The sequence below is a fragment of the Neovison vison genome, chromosome 6 (assembly GCF_020171115.1).
Source record: "Neovison vison isolate M4711 chromosome 6, ASM_NN_V1, whole genome shotgun sequence".
Taxonomy (NCBI): domain Eukaryota; kingdom Metazoa; phylum Chordata; class Mammalia; order Carnivora; family Mustelidae; genus Neogale; species Neogale vison.
Genome location: NC_058096.1, coordinates 102,968,025 through 102,990,846, shown reverse-complemented (window position 1 = coordinate 102,990,846; position 22,822 = coordinate 102,968,025). Strand labels below are relative to the sequence as shown.

The 22,822-nt window shown below is 36.4% G+C and overlaps 1 protein-coding gene across 2 annotated transcripts; it reads right to left on the bottom strand.

Moving 5' to 3' along the window:
* Nucleotides 1-7,572: 7,572 nt before the first annotated feature.
* Nucleotides 7,573-22,814, bottom strand: NDUFB5 (NADH:ubiquinone oxidoreductase subunit B5). Of its 2 annotated transcripts, none has more exons than XM_044251835.1 (6): nt 22,771-22,814; nt 15,440-15,528; nt 14,288-14,354; nt 12,711-12,772; nt 11,558-11,664; nt 7,573-8,225 (listed from the first exon to the last, which is right to left on the bottom strand). In XM_044251835.1, the coding sequence occupies exons 1-6, from the start codon at nt 22,793-22,795 to the stop codon at nt 8,105-8,107; spliced, it is 471 nt and encodes a 156-aa protein (XP_044107770.1). In that variant the 5' UTR covers nt 22,796-22,814; the 3' UTR covers nt 7,573-8,104. The 2 variants fall into 2 exon arrangements, with proteins under 2 accessions (XP_044107770.1, XP_044107769.1); XM_044251834.1 differs by lacking the exon at nt 22,771-22,814 and adding an exon at nt 22,583-22,754.
* Nucleotides 22,815-22,822: the final 8 nt, after the last annotated feature.

Here is a 22,822-nt window from a genome sequence, read left to right as displayed (position 1 = left end):
CAAAGTCGTACAATCAGGCTGACAACAGACTCGAAGTTGAGAAAATTGATGCTCTCTTATGAGGCCTGTGGGTGTGTGAATAGGCCCAACATGAACAGGAGGACAGCTTTGAAACATGTACCAAAAGCTTGAAAACATACTCTTTGGCTAAAAATCTCCCTTCTGGAAGTTTATTATAAAGAACCAATTAAGAATGCATGGAAAGAGGGACACCTGAGTGGCACAGTTGGTTAAGCATCCAACCCTGCTCAGGTCCTGATGTAGGGGTCATGAGATCTAGCCCCAAGTGGGGCTCTGCACTGAGTGCAGAACCTGCTTAGGATTCTCTCCCTCTGTCTCTCCCTGCCTGCTCATGCTCTGTCGCTAAAAAAAGAAGAAAGAAGAATGCATGGAAAAATTTAATTATGATGTTAGAAGCAATACAGATGTCCAAAAATAGGATTATTAAATAAGTTATGCACATCCAAGGGAAAGAAGGAGACTGGGCACTTAGAACAGATAGGTTAAACGAAAGTCACTTTGCAATGTACCAAAGCTGAGTCCTGTCACTTCCCTGCTGAGACTGGTTTGCTTTTATTTATTTATTTTTAATTCCTTTTGAAAAATCTGGTACAACTTTTATTTGATGCAGCCTTAGGCTACTTATTTTATTTAACCTTTTGGGGCCTCAGCTTTCTTATTTAAGAAAGAATAGTCAAATCTACACTGAAACATTATTGTAAGAAATAAATAGGATTAAATAGACAAAGTGTTTAATTAGTGTTTGCTATGTACTGGACTCAATAAGGGGTAGCTACTTCTAATTCATTAAAAAAGAAATGTGAAGGGGCGCCTGGGTGGCTCAGTGGGTTAAAGCCTCTGCCTTCAGCTCAGGTCATGATCCCAGGGTCCTGGGATCGGGCCCGCATTGGGCTCTCTGCTCAGCGGGGAGCCTGCTTCCTCCTCCCTCTCTGTCTGCCTGCCTCTCTGCCTACTTGTGATCTCTATCTGTCAAATAAAATAAATAAAATCTTTTAAAAATTAAAAAAAAAAGAAATGTGAAAAACAGTAACACCGTTTCACAAGAAGTTGGATATTTGAGGAGAATTCCTCCACCTTAAGTCAACCATTTTATCTTTTTTGTTTCATTTTTAGGAATTTTCCACATTTGCAATTATGGTGGACATACACTTACTTTTTAGACCTTATTTTTAAAACTTTTCAACTTGGAAGTAATAATAAAGTTGTATAATAGTGCAAGGAACATTCACATACTCTTCACCCAGATCATCTGTAATCCTTATGCTTCATTTGCTTGAACTTGTTGTCATTCCTGTGTGTATATAAGGGTGTATACGTGAATGAAATACACACACGTACATACACACACATATAGATACATAGATACACAAATATATTGCATTAGTCCACAAGGCCTGCCAGAACAAAGTACACAGACTGGGGGACTGAAACAGCAAAAATTATTTTCTCACAACTCAGAAGGCCAGCAGTCTATAATCGAGGTGCCAGCAGGTTTGGATTCTCCCGAGGCCTCCCTCCTTGGCGGGAGGATGACCATCATTTCCCTGCATCTTCCCATGATCCTTCCTCTGTACATGTGTGTGTTCTAATCTGCTTCTCTTAGAAGACCAGTCATGTTGGATTAGGGCCTACCAGTGACCTCATTTTAACTGAATTACCTCTTTAAAGACCCTACCTTCAATATAGTCATAGTCTGAGGTATTGGGAGTTAGGACTTCAACATATGAATTGTGGGGGAGACACAGTTCAGCCCATAACACACACACACACACATACACAGATCTAAAGCTATATAGATACACATACATAATACATATACGTATGTGTATGTATATTCATATCATGTATATATACAGTTTCCTATTTTTTTACATAGTTTCCTATTGATATGCATAGACACATATGTATCTATGTATATACACATTGATAAATATGATATTTTTTCTGAACCATTTGAGGTAAGTCACACACATACCACATATATCACCTTCACCCTAAATATTTCTTTCTACCTTTAAATATGTCTATTTCCTAAGAATGGGGATAGTCTCTCATACAACCACAGAGTGTTATCGACTTCTTATATTCACTCTATTGTAATACTTCCACCTGATCCACCTTTCATACTACGATTTTGCCAGTTGATCTGATGATATCCTTTATAACATTTCCTCCTGCTGAAGTACAGTGCAATATCAAGTATTGCATTTACTTGCATGTCTCTCCATCCGCTTTTTATGTGGAAGATTTCCACAGCCTTACCTTGTGTTTTATGACATTCATATTTTCATAAATACACTTCAGGATTTTCTTTAAGTGAAATACTTTACCATTCTTGTTAGGCTGATCTTTCCTTACAATTAGATTGAATTACATTGAGATTAAACATTTGTGGGTGGCATACTGCTTGGGTCATGTTCCTCGCAGGGCACATCCTTATGTCCCTCAGATCTGATGTTAACTTTTGTGTATGTGATGTCAATTTTGCTCTTCAGGTCAAGGTGTTGCCTGACTTCTCCACTGCATAATTACTGCTTAGCAGGCAGTTACTCTTCCATCTTGTTGTTTTCACTTAGCATTATAGAAGACTGAAAAGAGCGGCGCCTGGGTGGCTCAGTCATTAAGCATCAGTTAAGCATCTGCCTTCGGCTCAAGTCATGATCCCCAGGTCCTGGAAGCCCACAGCTGGCTCCCTGCTCAGTGGGAAGCCTGCTTCTCCCACTCCCCTGCTTGTATTCCCTCTCTCGCTGTGTCTCTCTCTGCCAAATAAATAAAATTTTAAAATCTTTTAAAAAATTGAAAAGAAAAATAAAACACCGAAGATTGGCAGAGACTCTACTTTCCCTTCAACATCCATTCTCCAAAATTTTTAGCTGGTTATAATCATGTGACTTGAAACTGATTATAATCACGTGACTAAGTCCTGCCCAGCAATGTGGGAACAAAAGTAACATGTGATTTCCAGGCATATGATTTAGAAGGAAAGAATATTTCTGTTACACTTTTCTATTTCCCTCTTCCCATTGGCTGGGATTTAATCATGACAGGTAAGGCTAGATTAGTCATCTTGGACCGTGCAATGGAAGCCACATGTGTAGAACAGTAGAGCAACAGATTAGAAGGAGCCTAGCATCCTGGGAATTTCATGGAGGAGAGCCACCATACTAGCTGCCACTTCTACAAAGAGAGAGAAGTAAACTTCCACCGCATTTGTGATATATTTGGGGGTTTTCTAACAGCTTCAGTACCTGTAATTTAACTAACATAGGTGTTTCCCCTCATTGCCACAGTTTTTATAATTGTTAATTGCTTCATAATATTCCATCGTAATATATATAATATATATAATTATATAATATTACTTCATATTTCATCAAGTGATGTTAATAAATTAACAACTGTTCTTCTATTAAGTACTTATTGCTTATGTTTTTCCACTATTATATATATAACTATATTCTACTATATTATATATATAGCATTATATATAATCTAGCATTACATATAATCTTGCATTATATTTACTATATATATAATATATATAATATCTAGTGCACTATATATAAAATATATAGCATTATATATAATCTAGCATTATATAATGCTATATATAATCTAGCCTTATATATAGCATTATAAATAATATAGCATTATATATGTGTTATAATTCAGAGTTTAGTGTATATAACTTTTTCATTTTTGTGGATTATTTCCTTAAGATAAATTCCTAAATATGTGATTAGGCTTGAATTAGAAAAGAGATCATGGCTCTAAGTAGGTTCTGTTCAAATGCTTTCCAAAAAGAAATTCTGTGGTTGGATTCTAATGTGCAGTACTGAACAACTTATGCTTCTAGATAATTAACTAAATGTGATGCTAAGTGATATGCTTTAGCAATTAATATATAACTTAAAAAAATTAAAATGTGAATTAAGGTTAATTATAATTGATATGTTAGAAGATATTTATTTACATATTTTTCAATGTCAATAGTGGTGCCATCTTAATAAAATATGTAAAAGTTTATAAAATGTGGACATATGTAGAACTACCATACAATCTAGCAATTCCACTTCTAGGTATTTATCCAAAAAAAAGTGAAAACACTAATTTGAAAAGATATATGCATTACTATGCCATCACAGCATCATTTACAATAGCCAAGATATGAAAGCAACCCAAATGTCCATCCATGATGAATGGATAAAGCAGATGTGACACTTATATATAATGAAATATTACTCAGCCATTAAAAAAAGGATGAATTCTTGCCATTTGGGACAACACAGACAGACCTAGATGGTATTATGCTAAATGAAATAAGTCAGACAGAAAAAGAGAAGTACCATGACTTCACTTTTGTGTGGAATCTAAGAAACAAAACAGAAACTGACTCATAAATACAGAAAACAAAGTGATGGAAGAGGAAAGGGTGTTGGGTGGTGGTGGTGGACGAAACAGGTGAAAGGGATTAAAAAATACTAATTTATAGTTATAATATAAGACATGGGGTTATAATGTACAGCATAGGGAATATAGTCAATAATACTGCAACCACTTTAAATGGTGACAGATGATAACTAGACTTATTGCAGTGACCATTTCATAATGTATATAAATACTGAATGACTGTTATACACCTGTAACTAGTACAATATTGCATGCCAATTATTCTTAAATAAAAAATGATAAAATACAAAACCACTATGATGTGGGCATGTAACTAGAGGATATAATTCATCACTTCATGACTAAGTTATTGCTTTTTCAATTCTCCATTTGATTACATCAAGGAAAGACTCCATTTGGTACTGGCATGCTTTTAACACTAATTTTCTTTTAAAATTCTTCATTTTCAACAAAAAGAGAGCCAGGCCTTAGGCCCACAACATTGGTTGGGCAACAGAATCTAGGGGGAAGAGAATAGTTATATCTGCGATTACTTCTTAATTATGACAAGGGGCTGATTTCCTATTCATCGTCACGATGTTAACATTTCTTTTTTCAACTTAAAGTTTAAAAAGGTCAATTTAAAGAGAATATTTAGTATATACCATACCTGGAGGCAAAATAGAAAATTAAAATCAAGGACTGAAACTTGAAAAATAGTGACATAAGGAAAGAGACTGAGCCCAGGAATTTACTGCAAACTCTTTTTTGATCTCCAGCAGAGTGTATTTGTTTGTTTGTTTCTTTTTTTTTTCAAAGATTTTATTTATTATTTATTTGACAGACAGGGACATCAAGTAGGCAGAGAGGCAGGAAGAGAGAGAGGAAGGGAAGCAGGCTTGCTGCCGAGCAGAGAGCCCGATGTGGGGCTGGGATCATGACCTGAGTTGAAGGCAGAGGCCTTAACCCACTGAGCCACCCAGGTGCCCCGAGTGTATTTGTTTTTAATGAGGATAGTCTGGCTAACTTAATAGAATTTAGGCTTTTTCCATGGTTTGAAAATAGTGTCAAAAACATTACCCATTGGCTCTGTCTACTTGTAACTCTACCACTCTTTGAAGTGAAGCGGAGACAATATGGAGTATTTAGTAATTTTTTTGAAATTTCCATCTATAGTTGGCAAAGAGAAGTCTTCATCACCTATTATCTCCTAGTGTAGTAGGCACTTTACATACATTGTCCCAGTAATCTTTACAACACTACTGGGATACGAAGATCATCATTTCTTTTAGAGATAGGGCTCAAAGAAGTGATGGCAATTTCCCAATATAAGATAGAAGGGAAGATTAAAGTTTCTAGTGTAGTGTCTGGCACATTAGCAGATACCAAGTAGATGGTAGTCATCATTACTATCCTAGCAATTAGCAAGCTCAGGATTTAGTCTGAGCTCTGCTCAATTCCAGCAAGCCCATGCCTTTTTATAACACCATGCTGGGCTCTGTAGAATCCCAGAAGAAAAAAAAAATAAAGATAACTCAAAACAATGTTAAATCCATGTATCATCCACTCACCAGATCTTTACTCAGTGTCTAGTATGGTCCAGATGCTATGAAATGAGCATATAATCATTCCATTTGCCTTAAGCTAGCTTGGGATCTCACAGGATCCTATAGTGTCATTCTTCCTGTCAAACCCAATGCATGTAACTTCTGCTTTAACATCTACCATTTATTCTGAAGACTAAACTTTTTGGAGGAAAATGTCTACTGTGATGACCTCTTTATCCCTTGCCTGTGTCATACTAATATATAATAAGCTTAAATATTTGAATTACAAAAGAATTAAATAAAAATCAACATACACAGACACACACACACACACACACACATTAAGATTTCCCTTTAACGGGGCGCCTGGGTGGCTCAGTGGGTTAAGCCGCTGCCTTCGGCTCAGGTCATGATCTCAGGGTCCTGGGATCAAGTCCCGCATTGGGCTCTCTGCTCAGCGGGGAGCCTGCTTCCTCCTCTCTCTCTCTCTGCCTGCCTCTCTGCCTACTTGTGATCTCTGTCTGTCAAATAAATAAATAAAATCTTAAAAAAAAAAAATTTCCCTTTAAGAAACACTTTCTAAACCTAAAAAAAAGAAATTCTTATGATCCCCGCTATGTTAAAAGTAGGAAGACTGAAAGGGATTTCTCAAATTTCTTTATGGATGATGGCATTAAGAGTATTTGCCATACTTTCGATATTTCTATATTCTGTTTTCTTACATCTGTATTAGTAGAAAGGAGAAAATAAAGAAAAACCTAATAATGCCAGAAAATAACCTGTAAACTCCTAAAAGTGTTAACATAAATGTATATACATGTAGCATCATCTACAATTACCATTCTCAAGACCTACCTGCTTCCATTCTCCTTACCCCTCATGTAAACAGAGATTCATGTAACAGATGCTTAGGGACAGCATGCCCTTCCCTCAAATCCTTTGTTAGAATTATGAGGTGGTAATTAGATTGCATAGGGAAACTTCCGAATAAAATCCGGAAGTAGTTGGGTGAGGCAGCCCTCTTCTGGGGAAATAAGAAAATGTACCTACTCCAAAGGATCTTGACAGACTGAAAAGGGCATGAAGTACCTCCAGGGGATGAGGATACTGAAAGATATTTCCTGAAAACAATGGATTTTTTAAGCTAAAGGTCATTGTGAAAGCTGAAGTGTAAATATTTATTTCTGTAAATATTGATTACATGTTTAAAATCTCTGAGCTTCAATTTCTTATCCATAAAACATAAGTAACAATACTTCATAAGGTGACTGAAATTCTGTGAAAAAATACGATCATTTAACACAGTGCTCAGCAGACAAGAAACGCTTAATAAATGATAGCCATTATTTTAGCTGTTAACTCACATTTTACAATCTTGGCAGTAATTATTTTACCTTGTGCAACTTTTCCAGTATTTACAAAAAAAGGACTCTAGGAATCTTAAGAGATTGCATCTAAGAAAATGGGTGCAAGTGTGTATGCATTTAAAAAGCACAATATACTACAGTACATCTGAAACTAATATAACATTGTATGTCTATTATACTTCAGTAAAAATCACTTTAGTGACAGACAAAAGTTTTAAGGCGGAAAGCATGAAAATATTCAACTGAGATTTGTTCACTGAAAAATTGTTTATTAAGATGTTAATGTTTTATATAGTTAGTTCAGTAATTATATAATTTAAAATTCTTAATCACCTTTGGATAATCTAGACATGTATGTAAACTACTGTATTTCCTGATATTTAACATCATTAGACTTCTCTAACTTTCAATTATCAGACAAAATATTAAACTTTCAAAGTCACATCCTTAGGAGTTCATAAATTCCTATTTGCCCCAGTTTTTTAAATATGATAAACCTTAAAGGAGGAAGCCAAAATCCACAAATCAAGTCTTATTCTGCCTTTCACAATGTATATCAAATCAACACAATGTACACTTTAAATATCTTCATTTTGTCAATTATGCCTCAATAAGGCTAAAAAAAAATGAAATCCCACACAAAAGTCTTAATCTGCACCAATGCTGAGAAATAGTGCAATAAAAGATACTTTATTCATCGTGTGAGCAAAAATACAGAATATATTTACTGATTAATTTTCCCCTAAAGAGAATATACTTTGTATTTAGAGAAATAAATGGTTAATTGTCGGGAGTTGCTTTTGGAGAATAATCTATCAGTGCCTTATCAACAGTCGGATACTGATACCAGGGACCATCACCTCTCGCACGCATTAACCTTCGCACTTCCAGCTCCTGTAACCTGTAACAAACAGGATAGCAATATTGTGAGTCCAGTATCTCCAACTGCAAAGTTATCTCCATAAAGAATAACCACTAGAGAGTCTTTTGCTTTTATGTAAAGTATTACCTAAAGAATTTATGTATTCATGTACCTCAATAGATCCATGTGTATGCATATATCTGAAAAGCACCTATGAGCAAAATTTGGTACTTATTTTTGACTTTCATTATCTTGCTTAGGTAGTTAGCCAACAAATCCTGTTTTTAATCACCAGAACACCACCTAAGTTAATAATCTATTCTCTCCTCTTGTCCCTGCTCTTTATCTGGACAGATCACTTTTACATGAATAATGGTAATGTGTTTCCTGTCTTTCTGCCTTTTAGAAAACCTCTTGGAGACCACATACTCCTGAAAGAGTCCCTCTCCAAAGCAAACCATAAGAGACTCTTAACTATAAAGAACAAAAAGGGTTGCAGGAGGCTGAGGTGGGTGGGGGATGGGCTAAATGGGTGATGGGTACTAAGGAGTGCACTTGTGTTGAGCACTAGGTGTTGTACCTAAGTGATGAATCACTAAATTCTACTCCTGAAACCAATATTACACTATATGTTAACTAGAATTTAGATAAAAACTTCAAAAATAAATTAAAAAATGAAAGTCTCTTCTCCACCAAACCTTTTTCCTTCCATTTTTACAGATTATATATTAAATTTTTCATATGACTGAAAATTTATCAGTTAAATAATTCACTTTATTAACCTTAACCAGCTCACTAACCCTATCTCCTGTCTATGAGAAATTACAAACCTTTGTGATTGTCATCTAAGAGAGTACACATCTTTCCTTTTTTTTTAGGATTATGTATCTTCATATTATCCTTTTTCTTTTCTATTCTTTAGAATGTAATTATCCAAGGGGCACCTGGGGGGCTCAGCCATTAAGCAGCTGCCTTCATCTCAGGTCATGATCCCAGGGTCCTGGGATTGAGCCCCGCGTCTGGCTCCCTCCTCGGTGGGAAGCCTACTTTTCCATCTCCACCTCCCCCTGCTTGTGTTCCCACCCTTGCTGTCTCTCTCTTTGCTAAATAAATAAATAAATAAATAATCTTTTAAAAAATCAGAATGTAATTATCCAAAATCAAATATTAAAATACTCATCAAAAGGACTGGTTAAATGACTAATGTTTCCCCCTTGTAAGAGACTACTAGGCACCTGTTAAAAAGAATGAGGAAGACCTATATATAGTAAATATAGATACTACATATATGGTTAAATTAAAAATGCAGGGTCTATAGTAGCAACGTCCACAATAGCCAGACTGTGGAAAGAGTAGAAATGCCCTTCAACAGACCAATGGATACATGAGATGGGGCACAGACTGCATGGATCACTACATCAAACAATGAATCGTGGAACACTACACCAAAACTAATGATGTACTGTATGGTGACTAACACAATAAAAAAAAAAAATGCAAGGTATAAAATGAGGGTGTGTAGCATCTTTTCATTTCATTAAAAAATAGAAAGTAATCATCTGTGACTATGTAGATGTACACATGCAGAGAGTTTAAAAAACCTGGAGGGTCATAATTAATAGTTATCTCTAAGGAGAGCCATTATGGGAGAAAGTCCCTTTCTATTTTGTATCTTTCTTTTATGCTTCAGTTTTCCAAATACCTAAATACACTTTTTTAAAAATGTAGGTACTCTCATTCCATCCTCACAATGGCATCTTTTCTTTGGGGGATATAAGTCAGGGTTTTGATTTAGTTTTTACTTTGTTTTGTCTGGAAATTTTATCTAAGGAATTCTGGGATTTTTTTTTTTTTTTAAGATTTTATGTATTTGACAGAGAGATCACAAGTAGGCAGAAAGGCAAGCAGAGAGAGAGAGGAGGAAGCAGGCTCCCCGCAGGGCAGAGAGCCCGATGCGGAGCTCTATCCCAGTACCCTGGGACCATGACCTGAGCTGAAGGCAGAGTCTCAACCCACTGAACCAGGTGCCCCTAAAACATTATTTTTTTAAAAGATTTTATTTGGGGCATCTGGCTGGCTCAGTGGGTTAAAGCCTCTGCCTTCAGCTTAGGTCATGGTCCCAGGGTACTGGGATGGAGTCCTGCATCAGGCTCTCTGCTCGGCAGGGAGCCTGCTTCCCTTCCTCTCTCTCTGGCTACTTGTGATCTCTGTCAAATAAATAAATAAAATCTTAAAAAAAAATTTAAAACATGTACCATTTGGTTTATCAGTGCACTGCTAGGAATTTATATTTCAGATACACTAAATATGCGTATGAGGAAATCTATATATGAGAATATTCACCATAGCACTATGTACATTATCAAAAAACTTGGAAAGAACCTAAGTACCAACAACACAGGACTAGTCAAAAAAATTAAGGCATATCCATCCAGCGAAATATATGACCAGCCATTGAAACGAATAGGGTATATACTATTATAGAAAGATCACCAAGATATATTTAAGAGAAATGAAGACAGGGTACAGAACAGTGTTTATAAGAGGATTCTATTTGTGTTAATATATTTTTATTTTTTTATTTAAATTCAATTAGCCAACATACAGTACATCATTACTTTCAGATGTAGTGTTCAATAATTCATCAGTTGCATATAACACCCAAGCCTCATCAAATCACATGCCCTCTTTAATGCACATCACCCAATTACCCCATCCTCCCACCTCCCCTCCAGCAGCCCCCCATTTGTTCCCTATAGTTAAGTGTCTCTCATGGTTCTTCTCCCTCTCTGATGACTTCCCATTCAGTTTTCCCTCCCTTCACTTATGGTTCTCTGCACTGTTTCTTATATTCCATATAGGAGTGAAACTGTGTGATAATTGACTTTCTCTGATTGACTTATTTCGCTCAGCATAATACCCTCCAGTTCCACCCACATTGATAAATGATAAGTATTAGTATTAATACTTATAAATAAAAATACTAGTGTATTTTTAATGCAAAGAGGTTTTTTTTTTTTTTTAAAGCAACAGATATAAGAAATAACTAAATAGTAGTCACTTTTAAATATGAGACTAGGTAGAAGAGGAAAGGAAACTGGGGGATGGGGTAGAGGGAGGGGAGGGCTGCCGTGCACTTAAGAGTGGGATATTTTGAAAAAGAATTCCTTTTATTCTGACAGATATTATCAACTAATAGTCTCTCAGTCTCCAACTTATAAACTCCACTCCAAACAAGCTATTCCCTCCCTATCTTTACCGTCTACATGGAGCATCCTGTGCTGATATAGTTTATTAAATTTTTTCTCATAGCTTGCAACAGTAAAAAAGGATTTTCTTCCTTGCTCCCTTTCCCTCTTTTTTTTTTTTACCGTAAATCAGCCTTCTCAGCTTCAACCTGAAGGATAGCCATTGTTTTTTCATAATTCTTTTCAGGACTATCAAAGAAAGTTCGGGCAATCCATCTTGATATAGGATGCTACAAGAGAAAATTTGTTTATTTTTGTGAACAGTACTTTGCTCTTCCAGTTTCCTATTCTTTAAAATGGCCATCTCAGTTAAACCAATAATACTTACTAAATGCCAACTACTTTATATGTACTTTAAATAATTTTAATCCATTACATGGATACTATTTTTGTCCCCATTCTATAGACAAGCAACTTGCACAATGTTATACAGTTATTAAGTGCCAGCATCTGGACTCAAACCAGGTCTGTCTAACTCCAAAACCTGTGCTTTTGCCATTATACTACATGGAGTACCTTAAGTGGCAGATTTAGGAACCAAACCCAGAGTTTGGTGATCAAAAACTGAAGCTCCTTCTCTCAGCACTCCTTCTCTCTGTATGGCCTGCCTTAAGGTGCGATAATGATACATTTCTTTTCTGAAATACAGTTCATTCAGGTAATAAAACACAATAGTATTTAATAAAGGCCATCTCACTACAATACTTATAAAGACAAGTAATAGACTTAACTTCAGGTTTTAATAGCAGTGATAGCATAGTAAAATGACTAACAGTATGGGCTGTCGGGCCATGCCTACCTAGGTTCCAATACTGGCCCTACTTCTTGGACAGGTCATTTATCCTCTTTTAAGCCTCAGTCTCTTCATCTCTGAACTGGGAATAATAATAGCACATTTCACATGGAATAAGAGAATATTTGCAAAATACTACCATAATGCCTGCTACACAGCAGATGCTCAATAAAAAACTGCTAGCATTAGCACAGGTAACATCTTTCCTCAGGCATTGAACTGAGGATAAATGCTGTTACTCTGCTAGGATAAGAACACACTACAGAGTCATTCTTTAAAAAAAAAAACAAAACCATGAAGATTAAAGTAATAAAACACAGAAAATTACCAAAAGAAGTTGCTTGTAAAAAGTTAGGACAAAATGTATCATCTACTTGTTATCGAAAAGAATAAAAAACAGTATTGTAATTGCTAAATTAAGACATTAATCAGTGCACCGACAAGACACCCAACAGAAAGTAACTTTCAATGGCCCATACCCACCTTGAAATATTCCCAGTGTTCTGGGATGTAGCCTTCTGGAATCTCTGCTAACTCAGCTTCACCTAATAAGAGAAAACAGTGATGTCCAATTTTAGTATCAGGAGTTTATAATATTAATTCTTCCCCATTTAAGTAAGAAACCAACTTCTTGTGATTTTAAAGGAACTTCTGTTTGTACCAATGAAGATTAAAACACAGCTGACCCTTGAACAACATGAGTTTGAATGGCATGGGTCTACTTACACATGGGATTTTCTACTGTATAGTACTGTAAATGTATTTTCTCTTAAGATTTTCTTAGTAACATTTGTTCTCTAGCTTACTTTACTTTTTCATTTAATTTTATTTATCTGAAAGACAGAGCATATGCATAGGTGGAGAGGGGCAGAGAAAGAGGGAGAAGGAGAGAAGCAGACTCTCTGCTGGGGAGTGGCCGAACTTGATGTGGGGTTGGATCTTACAACCATGAAATCATGACTTGATCTGAAACCAAGAGGTGGACACTTAACCAACTGAGCCACCTAGGCGCCCCTCTATAGCTTTCTTTATTAATAAGAATACACTATATAATTAAAAAAAAAGTATGTGTTAATCCACTCTTTATGTTATTGATAAGGCTTCTGGTCAACAATAGGCTATTAGTAAAATTTTGCGGGGAGTCAAAAATTACATGAGATTTTTGACTGAGCAGGGGGTTGACACCCCAATACTATTCAAGGATCAAGGAGCAACTGTATTTTAGACACTTTAATGTGGCTGAAAATCATTTCATTCATTAGATATTTTTAGATGTCTTCTATGTGTAAGGCATTGCCTATAGACGTTATGTAAAAGTTTCAAACTTTGTTTTTAAATAGTATAACAAAATATAATAAAGAACACATTCCTTTTGGTTTTTCCTATCACTGCCAGACAAAGCATTTTAGAATTCAAGATGTTAGAAGTACTTTGGGCAGAATTTCTCATGGAATCCTAATGTTAGCTGTCTTTCACAGTTTCATTCTTTATTATTTAGAAGATTATAATTTTATGTGTTCCAAGAAGAATAAAAAAAATTCTTCCATCACTCAGCCTCTCTTCCACCTCTCTTTCTATTTTCCTTATTTAGATTTGTCAAAGCTGGTTTGGAGAAATAATGAGGAGGAGGATAACAGGGCTTTCTGAAGCCTTTTGTAGACTCTACAGAGTTGATGACCTTAAAGGTTTTTGGAGGGAAAAAAAAAATGTTAAAAAAACATTGTATAGTATTGCAGATTGTTATTTGGTTACTGTAAAATAAAATCTCATGCCTATGTTAATATTTAAATAATTTTTCTCAGGGCACTTGGGTGGCTCTGCCTTTGTTTGGCTCAGGTCATGATGCCAGGGTCCTGGGATCAAGTCCTGCATCAGGCTCCCTGTTCAGCAGTGCCTGCCACTCCCCCGTTTGTGTTCCCTCTCTCTGTCAAACAAATAAATAAATCTTAAAAAAAAAAAAAAAGATTAAAAAACAAATAGCTTTCTTTATAATATCCATAGCTTGTTATTAATGTACAGAGGTCTTAAAATTTTACCAATTCAGTCAGAGAGGTACTTACCAATGAATATATTCACCAGAGTTATGCCAATGGCTACTGGAATCCCAGTCAACAAAATGTAGAATTTCTGTTGAGATTAAAAAATGGTTTTCAAATAACCATTTCCTAACTCTCTTTCCCCACTCTCAAAGTATCATTTTTTTAATTCATTACATTGCCTTCCTTACAGTTTATTTTACAAAATAAACTGGCCAAATTGGAAATGTGGTACCAAATTACTTCTGAGATTTTCTTTTACTCTAACTTCTAGATGCCTATGTTTGGCACTAAAAATGAAAGAAAAAAGTAAGGATGAATTAATTATATAATACCATATCTATTTAAGTGGTTTTTCATTTTTTGGTTGACACAATGTAATAATAGTTGAGAAGTTTTTGTAGTAAGATGAAAATGGTAAAACACCTGAGTGATTTCAACCACTGTAAAGTTTGAGTTGGTGATGACAAGAAATGTGGGAGCTCAACCATGAGGATGAAGAGGGACATTAAGCACAAAGGGCAAGCAAGAGATCTAGAGGGCAGCCACTGCTCAAACGGTCGCAGCTGAAGGAAGCGTGGCAGAGTCCAGACACTCTTCCATCTTCCAAGACTCTCCTTTCCCTTATAGAACCTTGAAATACAAATATACAGTAAGTAGCCCACTTGATCCTCTGAAATCAATGTTCCTGAACAATACAGAAATAAAAAATTATAACCCAAAATAATGGAGTTACTTAAAGAAGTTTTTCAGTGAGTTCCCTGGTAATTTAAAGAATATTTAAGTAATACAGATAACTATCCCCAAGCAAATACATTTTCAAAGTCCTGTAATTTATAGATTTTGGGGTGTGTGTGTGTGTGTGTACATGTGCAAGGGACCACAGATTATATTTCAAAACCCCACAATATTAAGAATAAGTGAATGGCTCAAATTTTACCTCTAATGCATATGAGTCCTTTCTATGAAGAAGTAAAGGTTCACTAATTTAAAAAGAAATTCAGAAACAAATCAGACATTACTACAAAATCTCAGTATCAATTGAGAAAAGAAATATGAATTTACAAAATTACATCTTTTTAAAATGAAAGATGTTCTCTAAATAGACAAAAACCCCAAAACCCCACGTTCCTATTTGTATGTAAAGAGTTTAGTTCAGCAAAATTTTTAACTCACCATTAAACTCAAAAAACGCTTGTCATAGAATGCAGATGGTTTGATGATAAATAGTCTTTTCCCATGGTCTCCACTATGTCGCACAGGAGCTGGAAATATTAAACTACCCTGTTATATGCAAGGCTCAAGTTATACTGTTATATTCTGAGATCAAAGCAGGTTATAAGAAGATATACACGCATAAATGTTTAATGTGTATTAAGATAAAAATACATATTTTTATTTGAGTACTAAAGGCAGAGTAGATATCTTTAAACAGAGACTGGTGTACTGTTGTAAACTATAGTTCTCTCCATTTTTCAACATTAAAGAAACATCTAAATCATTGTTTGAATTTGTTTCCATTTCAGGCAAGAAGGTCAGATACTCTTGGCAGGCTACTTATCTTTGTTTACCTCTACAATAAATATTTGCTACAGTTATTAAGTAAATAAACTTAATTTACATTGTGTCATTTCACATGATGAGACAATATACATTAGGAGCTCATAGCAAACTAGATAGAAAGACATTTATTCAACATCTCTCCAGCAGGAATTTGAACTTGTTCAAAAGTAAACACTCTAACGTATCTCGATAAAATCACTCGGTAATACGTTTCAGATTGTGAGTATCATCCTCTTCATATTCTCACTTAGATGGTATGTAATCAATTCTCACTGGAGATAAACTGAGGCAGAATTTCACTCCTGATTTTTTTTCTACATGATTTCCCTTTCCTGGATGTCTGGAAGGACCACTGCAAACACTGTAAGCCCTTTCTGCTGAAAGCAGGAAAGGATCTGACTGTTACTGGGAAAGTGAAGTTACTGTTTCTGCTGAGTGTAACTGTATTCAAGGAAATTTCACTGTGGGATAAAAACTACTTTCCATTAAAGGAATTTCAGTCATCACAGAGCTCATAAAGATTTGTATCCTTTGTTCAAGCTTAAATGTCTGGAACGCCCTCCCCTCTCCTGAAATGTATTCTTTAGGCCCAGATGACATTTTATCCTCCAAGAAACCAGCCCTCTTTCCAAGCATGTGAGATCTCCACCTTTCAACTGCTGTATATTCTAGTGATATTCATACTTGCTTTCACTGTTCCCACTGAAACATAAACGTCCCATTGAAATATAAATGTCTTGACGTTAAGAATACAGGAACTGTATTCTTAATTTTGGCATCACCTACAGCAGCTTGTAATGAATTTAGGAGCTTAATTCATAGAAGAATTAGAAGCTGGCATGAATTTACTGGGTACAATTCATACTATTAAGGCTTCTAAAATAACAAGAGAATGTGACAAAATAATTATGTATATCAGAAAACAATTTGAAAGATACAATGGAATTCTCTATGGACTAGGTGGGGGAAAAAGGGCTGGATAACAGTATAAACCACTCATTAATTAAATAAATACCTAAGTGCCTACTATGTAGAGGTCCTATGCTAGGCCTATAGTCTCAAAGGGATATAGATCCCGCTGGGAGAAACAAATAAACATAATTAGACATCTGTAAGGACAAAACAGAGAAGAAACAGGATGCAATGTCAGAGAAAAAACATGCCCAGGAATTCCTATTTACACAGGATGGTGAGGATGGGGGAATATGAAGAAGGTGCATTATAAGCTGAGCGAAATAGCAATTTAGGTGAATTTGTAAGGGGTAACTGATTGATTGATTACACCCAAAGGTGCTGGTTACTTAATTCAGTAACCTGCCAAAAGGCTCTCTCCACAGCCCTGAGAGGTCAAGACGTCTATACAAGGCCTGGATGAGGTGAAAATGACATTCCTGATGACACAAAGCTACTACTACCAGAGTGACTTCTACACTGATGATGAAGTGGGATCCCAAAAGTCTTCATACTCATTTTTTAAAATTTTATTAACATATAATGTATTATTTGCTTCCAGAGTACAGGTCTGTGAATCATCAGTCTTACACAATTCACAACACTCACCATAGCACATACCGTCCCCAATTTCCATAACCTAGCCACCCCATCCCTCCCACCCACCCACCCCCTACAATCCCCAGTTTATTTCCTGAGATTAAGAGTGTCTTATGGTGTCTCCCTCCCCAGTCCCATCTTGCTTCTTCATAAACATTTACAAAAGGCTGATTCTAAAAGGATTAAATAGAGTAAGTGGAAGTTCCTGACTGCATCCTCTGAAAGGTGCTCACGGGTTTAAGAAGAATCATTGGTGTGGTGTGGTTACCAAGAATGCCAAACACAGTTCAATCTTAATCTTATGTTCTAGAAGCATAGGGTCAAAATAGGAGGAGCACCCACCCCCATCTCCTAACCATAACTGCAGAAGTGTATCCATCCCAGAGCACACTGTTTTAGAGAAACAATCTGGAGGACACTCCAATTTTAGCAACCAGGATGGCAAACAACCTGGAAACTGATACAGTGAACCTTGAAGAACTGAAACTGATTGGCCTACAAAAAAGAAGTTTGGGTAGAAACCAGATAAATGTCTTTAAATAGTGAAAGGGGAAACAAAACAAAACAAAAAGCTAAAGGACTGTCCCATGACAAAGGGCTTATACTAGTCTATGTTGGCCTGAAAGGAAGAACTAGGATCAACGTGTGAAAGAAAAATTTTCAGCTTAATACAAGGAACAAATTTCTAACAATTTTACTGGTTCAAAATAAAATTGGACTATATCTCCAGTTCCCCTTTATGGAGTTATTCAATATCAACAATGGGAGGTAACAAGGATACTCTGGGGGTTGGCCTAGAGGATTTCTAAGGTTCTTTTCCTCAAAGAATCTGAACATATGGCCTATAATAGAACAAAAGGGCATACCATTGGACTTTATCAGTCTGAATGATTCCCTTCCAACTCCGAGAACTCTTTTTTTGGACTTACGTTTTTGGACTTACTTTCCTCTTTTCCAAAAGGTTTTTCCTAGCCTCTTTGAATAGTTACCTCCATACCTCATGCTTCAGGGTCAAGATCAAATGTAACCTCCTCGAAGAGGTCTTCTTTGGCTACCCTATTTAAAGCTGGCCTCTCACTTATCCTCCTTAACATCATTTGGTTAGTTCCCTTAGAACAATACACATTAGGCCTGATTTTTTTTAAAGCCTGATTATTTTGCTGAAGTCCATCAGGTGAAGGACTAGATTATTCAGTACTTTATCTACAGTACCTTTAGTGACTGCCACATGGAATGTGCCCCATAAATATTGTTGAATTTACATTTCTTAAGTAAATTAAATGTTAGTCAGGATCCTTCCTTGCCTTCTGAAAGTAATTCTACTCAGAAGAGATAGTGTCCTCCCAATTTTCCTTTTCAATCAGGCAGACAGGCAGATAGAAAGACACACACACACAAACACACATACTCCACAGAAAGTGAGATGGATAACACTCTGCACATTTTAAGGACAACTGATTATGAAAAACACTATTCATAGATATGGAAAATGTAACAAAAAACTATGGGAGAATGCTTGGTCTGATTGCATTCTAGCAATATTAATGCAGTTAGGAAAGTGAATGGCTTGCTTTTTTTACATATAATTACCCTAATGTTAAACAATAATTATTTTTGTCATTAAATGTGGTAAACAACTATTATTACTATTAGCTGTTCTAAAGTATACTTCATAGCACTAAACTCTTTTCAAATATTCTAAACTTTCATGATTTGTTGTTGATATAGTAAGGCCATCTGCTTACAATCTAAAAATATTAGGGTGAACATTGCTTACAACCAGGTGACTGCCAGGATTTCTGGAACTCGATTCTCCTTCCACTAAAATACACATCTTCTACCATTCTCTAAAGCCTGAAATTTCTCAACTAGGTTTTCATATGAAACTAAATTTTTTTTTTAAGATTTTATTTATTTGACAGACGGAGATCACAAGTAGGCAGAGAAGCAGGTCGAGAGAGAGGAGGAAGTAGGCTCCATGCTAAGCAGAGAGCCCAACACAGGGCTTGATCCCAGGACCCTGGGATCATGACCTGAGCCGAAGGCAGAGGCTTTAACCCACTGAGCCACCCAGGTACCCCTCAATAACTAATTTTTTTAAATGCAAATAACCTCAGGAAAGTTATGTTTTTGACAACTGTGGTATTTGTAAGGAACAAATAAGATAAGGTAGATTTTGTGTCTTCATGACAACAATAGAAAACTGGCCATTTTCTTTTTCTCATTCTCACACTATTCCCAGTTAATGACTCCAACTCAATTACCCAGGATAAAAATCTCACTCTTCTTCCTTGCACCTACTCCACGTTCATCAGCTGACAAGGCCTCTTGATTCTAAGATTCAAATTTTGTATTTCTTTCCATGCCGTCTTCACCTCACTCACTGGCTAAAGTAATCAACACCCCCTTAGAAGTCAATCAATATTCAGAAGCATCTTCCCAAAACACTACTGATGTTGCTCTCCTGAGAAAACATTCTCTCTCTGCAGCCTACAAAAGAGTTAAGATACTTTGGTTTCATATTCAGTCCTTCCACTCCTCCAATTTAACCCCAACTTTCCGTTCTTAAGCCTTTTCTCTCAACACTTACCTATCCTGAGAGTCCCACATTCAGATCTATCAGAAAATACATCCTTGGGGCACCTGGGTGACTTGTGGTTTGGGCCTCTGCCTTCAGCCCAGGTCATGATCTCGATGTCCTGGGACTGAGCCCCACATTGGGCTCTCTGCTTAGCGGGGAGCCTGCTTCCCCCTCTCTCTCTGCCTGCCTCTCTGCTTACTTGTGATCTCTCTCTGTGTCAAACAAATAAATAAAATCTTAAAAAAAAAAAAAGAAAGAAAGAAAGAAAAGAAAATACATCCTCTACTTTTCTGCCAATTGCACTTTTAAAACTATCCAGAATCTAGTTAAAATGTCTCACCTTCTATGTCTGAATTAACTCCATACTCTTTTGTTTATATAATCATTTAAATACTCTCCTCAGTTTTTTTAAACCATAATATGCACACATCAGTCTTCAAGTTAAAGCTCCTGCAGCTGAGGGAAGAACTTAAGCTTATTTCTCGAATCCTTTGATATAAGACAATACATAATTTAATAAAATAGAATACTTGCATCTACTTACCTCCTGATTAAGGTTTTCAATGACAGTGAATGAAGATAACGGGACAGTACCAGATGTTTAAGAAAGGGGTAGCCACAGGGCTCTGTAGAAGGCTAATGCTTCTAAATCCAGGTGCTGTAGATTTTCCCACTCTCTCTCACAACTTTCTTATGAGGTAGGTTAAAACTCACCCCTTTTTTTTTTTTTAAAGCAGTTCTTATGGTAAAATAAGTACCTTTCAAAATGACACTCTAAAAAGACGCAAACTTTTGCAGAAACGTATAAATTCTTGTCAGTTATAAATTCTTGTCAGTAGGAAAGAGTTTAGATTTATTTCATTTCTCTTGTCAACAGAATATAAGCATAGTTGTAATAAACATCCTCTTTTTTTAAAAGATGAAGAAATGTAGGCTCCAAGTAATTGCCTTCCAAGATATGATGACCCAAAGCCACATAGTTACTAAACTCTGAAGGCAGTATTTGAACATAGGCAGTCTAGCTCCAGGCAAAACAAAACAAGGCAAGGTTCTCTTCACTGCTGGATCTTACAGTCTCATAGGAGCAGCCATAAGCAGTAATAAATTAAAACCTTTTATTCCATGGTGAGAGATGAGACTACCTGCAAAATACCTTGGAAAGCAGGTATAAGACTGAAACACAGTAACTCTAGCATAGCTATTCGATCCTTTCCTGCTCCCAGGTGTAGATTATAGATCCTTCCAGAATTCCATGAATGGGGAATAATGTATAAAGAGGATTTGGGAATGAGATTTGACCTGAGTTTATCTCCAGCAAGGCATGATTAAATACTATGCCCAGCAAATATTTGAAGAGGATATTTGTAATCAGAAATGGCTTACAAACAGACTTTATCAAAAAATGTTTGCACATGTGGTTTTTTAACAGGTTCAAATTTCTGCTGGAAATTTGTTCAATACCACTGGTTCTTCCCATCATTTTTGCAACAAGTCTCTGTATAATGCTTCATCATGTGAAGTGACATAACTCAAATTAAACTGGAAAAAGAAAAAGGGTAAACAGATATTTTGAGGGTGGAGACCTTTTTGGCTTCACTTCCTCTCTACCTGCTTGTATTGCATAGAGCAGATAGCTTATGGTATATTTTTTACCAAGAGCATTAAATGAATTAATACATTTAAAATCTTAGGATGGTACATGGCACATAGGTGTTCAATAAATGTTAGCTACTGTTACTATTAATTAAATCTGATGCAGTACTGCATTATTTTTGTAATAATGAAGTCACAGTTCCTTTAGTAGTAAAATGGGGAATAACATTGTACGTACTTTGCAGAGTCTTTGAAAGAATTAGATTGAATACAAGGCATCTGAGACTTTGCTATTACGATTATTCATTCTCCTATAAGTCAATACAGTCTCCAAGAAGCTCCAACTAGCCTTACCATGACCTTCCTGGACCTAGCGACTTTTCCTGCATGAGCCCCTTCCTTTCTAAGAAGTTATTAAAACTTATTATTTTATGACTCTGTTGCTATCAAACGAATACAATCCAGGCTGGAGTCATTACCACATATCATTAACATTAACCCTAAAAACATAGGTTTTTTTTTTTCCCCTTTGGTTTTGAAAGAAATATAAATTAAAACATTCTCATGGATCCTAAAAATATCGTGAAGGCACTGTGCCTACTTAAATGAGTGAGCCCTGAGCCTCTCCACCTGCGTTATCTATTACTTAGCATCGGTGGGCTCCTGGGCAACGTGACTTCCAATTTTGTGGGACTAGTACGTGGTGTGGGTGGAACATACAAAGAATCTGGTGCCTAACAAACACAGGACTCAGCTCTATGTCCTTTTAACCCCTACTTCATCCGCAAATTAGCACCAAGTGGAATGCCTGAGAGGCAAAATGCTTCACAAATGCTAATTAACAACTGAAACGCGAACGCTCTAATTACTTCAGAAAAACCCTTGTCTTCTCACAAAGACCACGCTCCGTCTCTTCTCTCAAGCCCCAGGACCTCAATTTCTCCCAGATCTCACCAAGGTCACCCGGGAAGAGTTCTCCATCTCTCACCCCACATCCCCTGAGCGCGCTTTCTCCCAAAGCTAGCACCCACCGACAGTCTTCGGAAAGCCACGGGTGAGGAAGCCCCCGAATCCGAGCCGAGTACCAAGCCGGCGGCCGGAAAGAGCAGCCACTGCAGTGACCGAAACCCGCTGCAATAAGCTCATGGCCGCCATGGCTACTACGGGCAGTTGACAAACTGGGGGAAGTAACGGGAGCCGAAAGAGCCAATTTACGAACCAGGACGAAGGCGGAAGGTGACCATGTTGAGTGAGGGCAGAGCCTCTTTCTG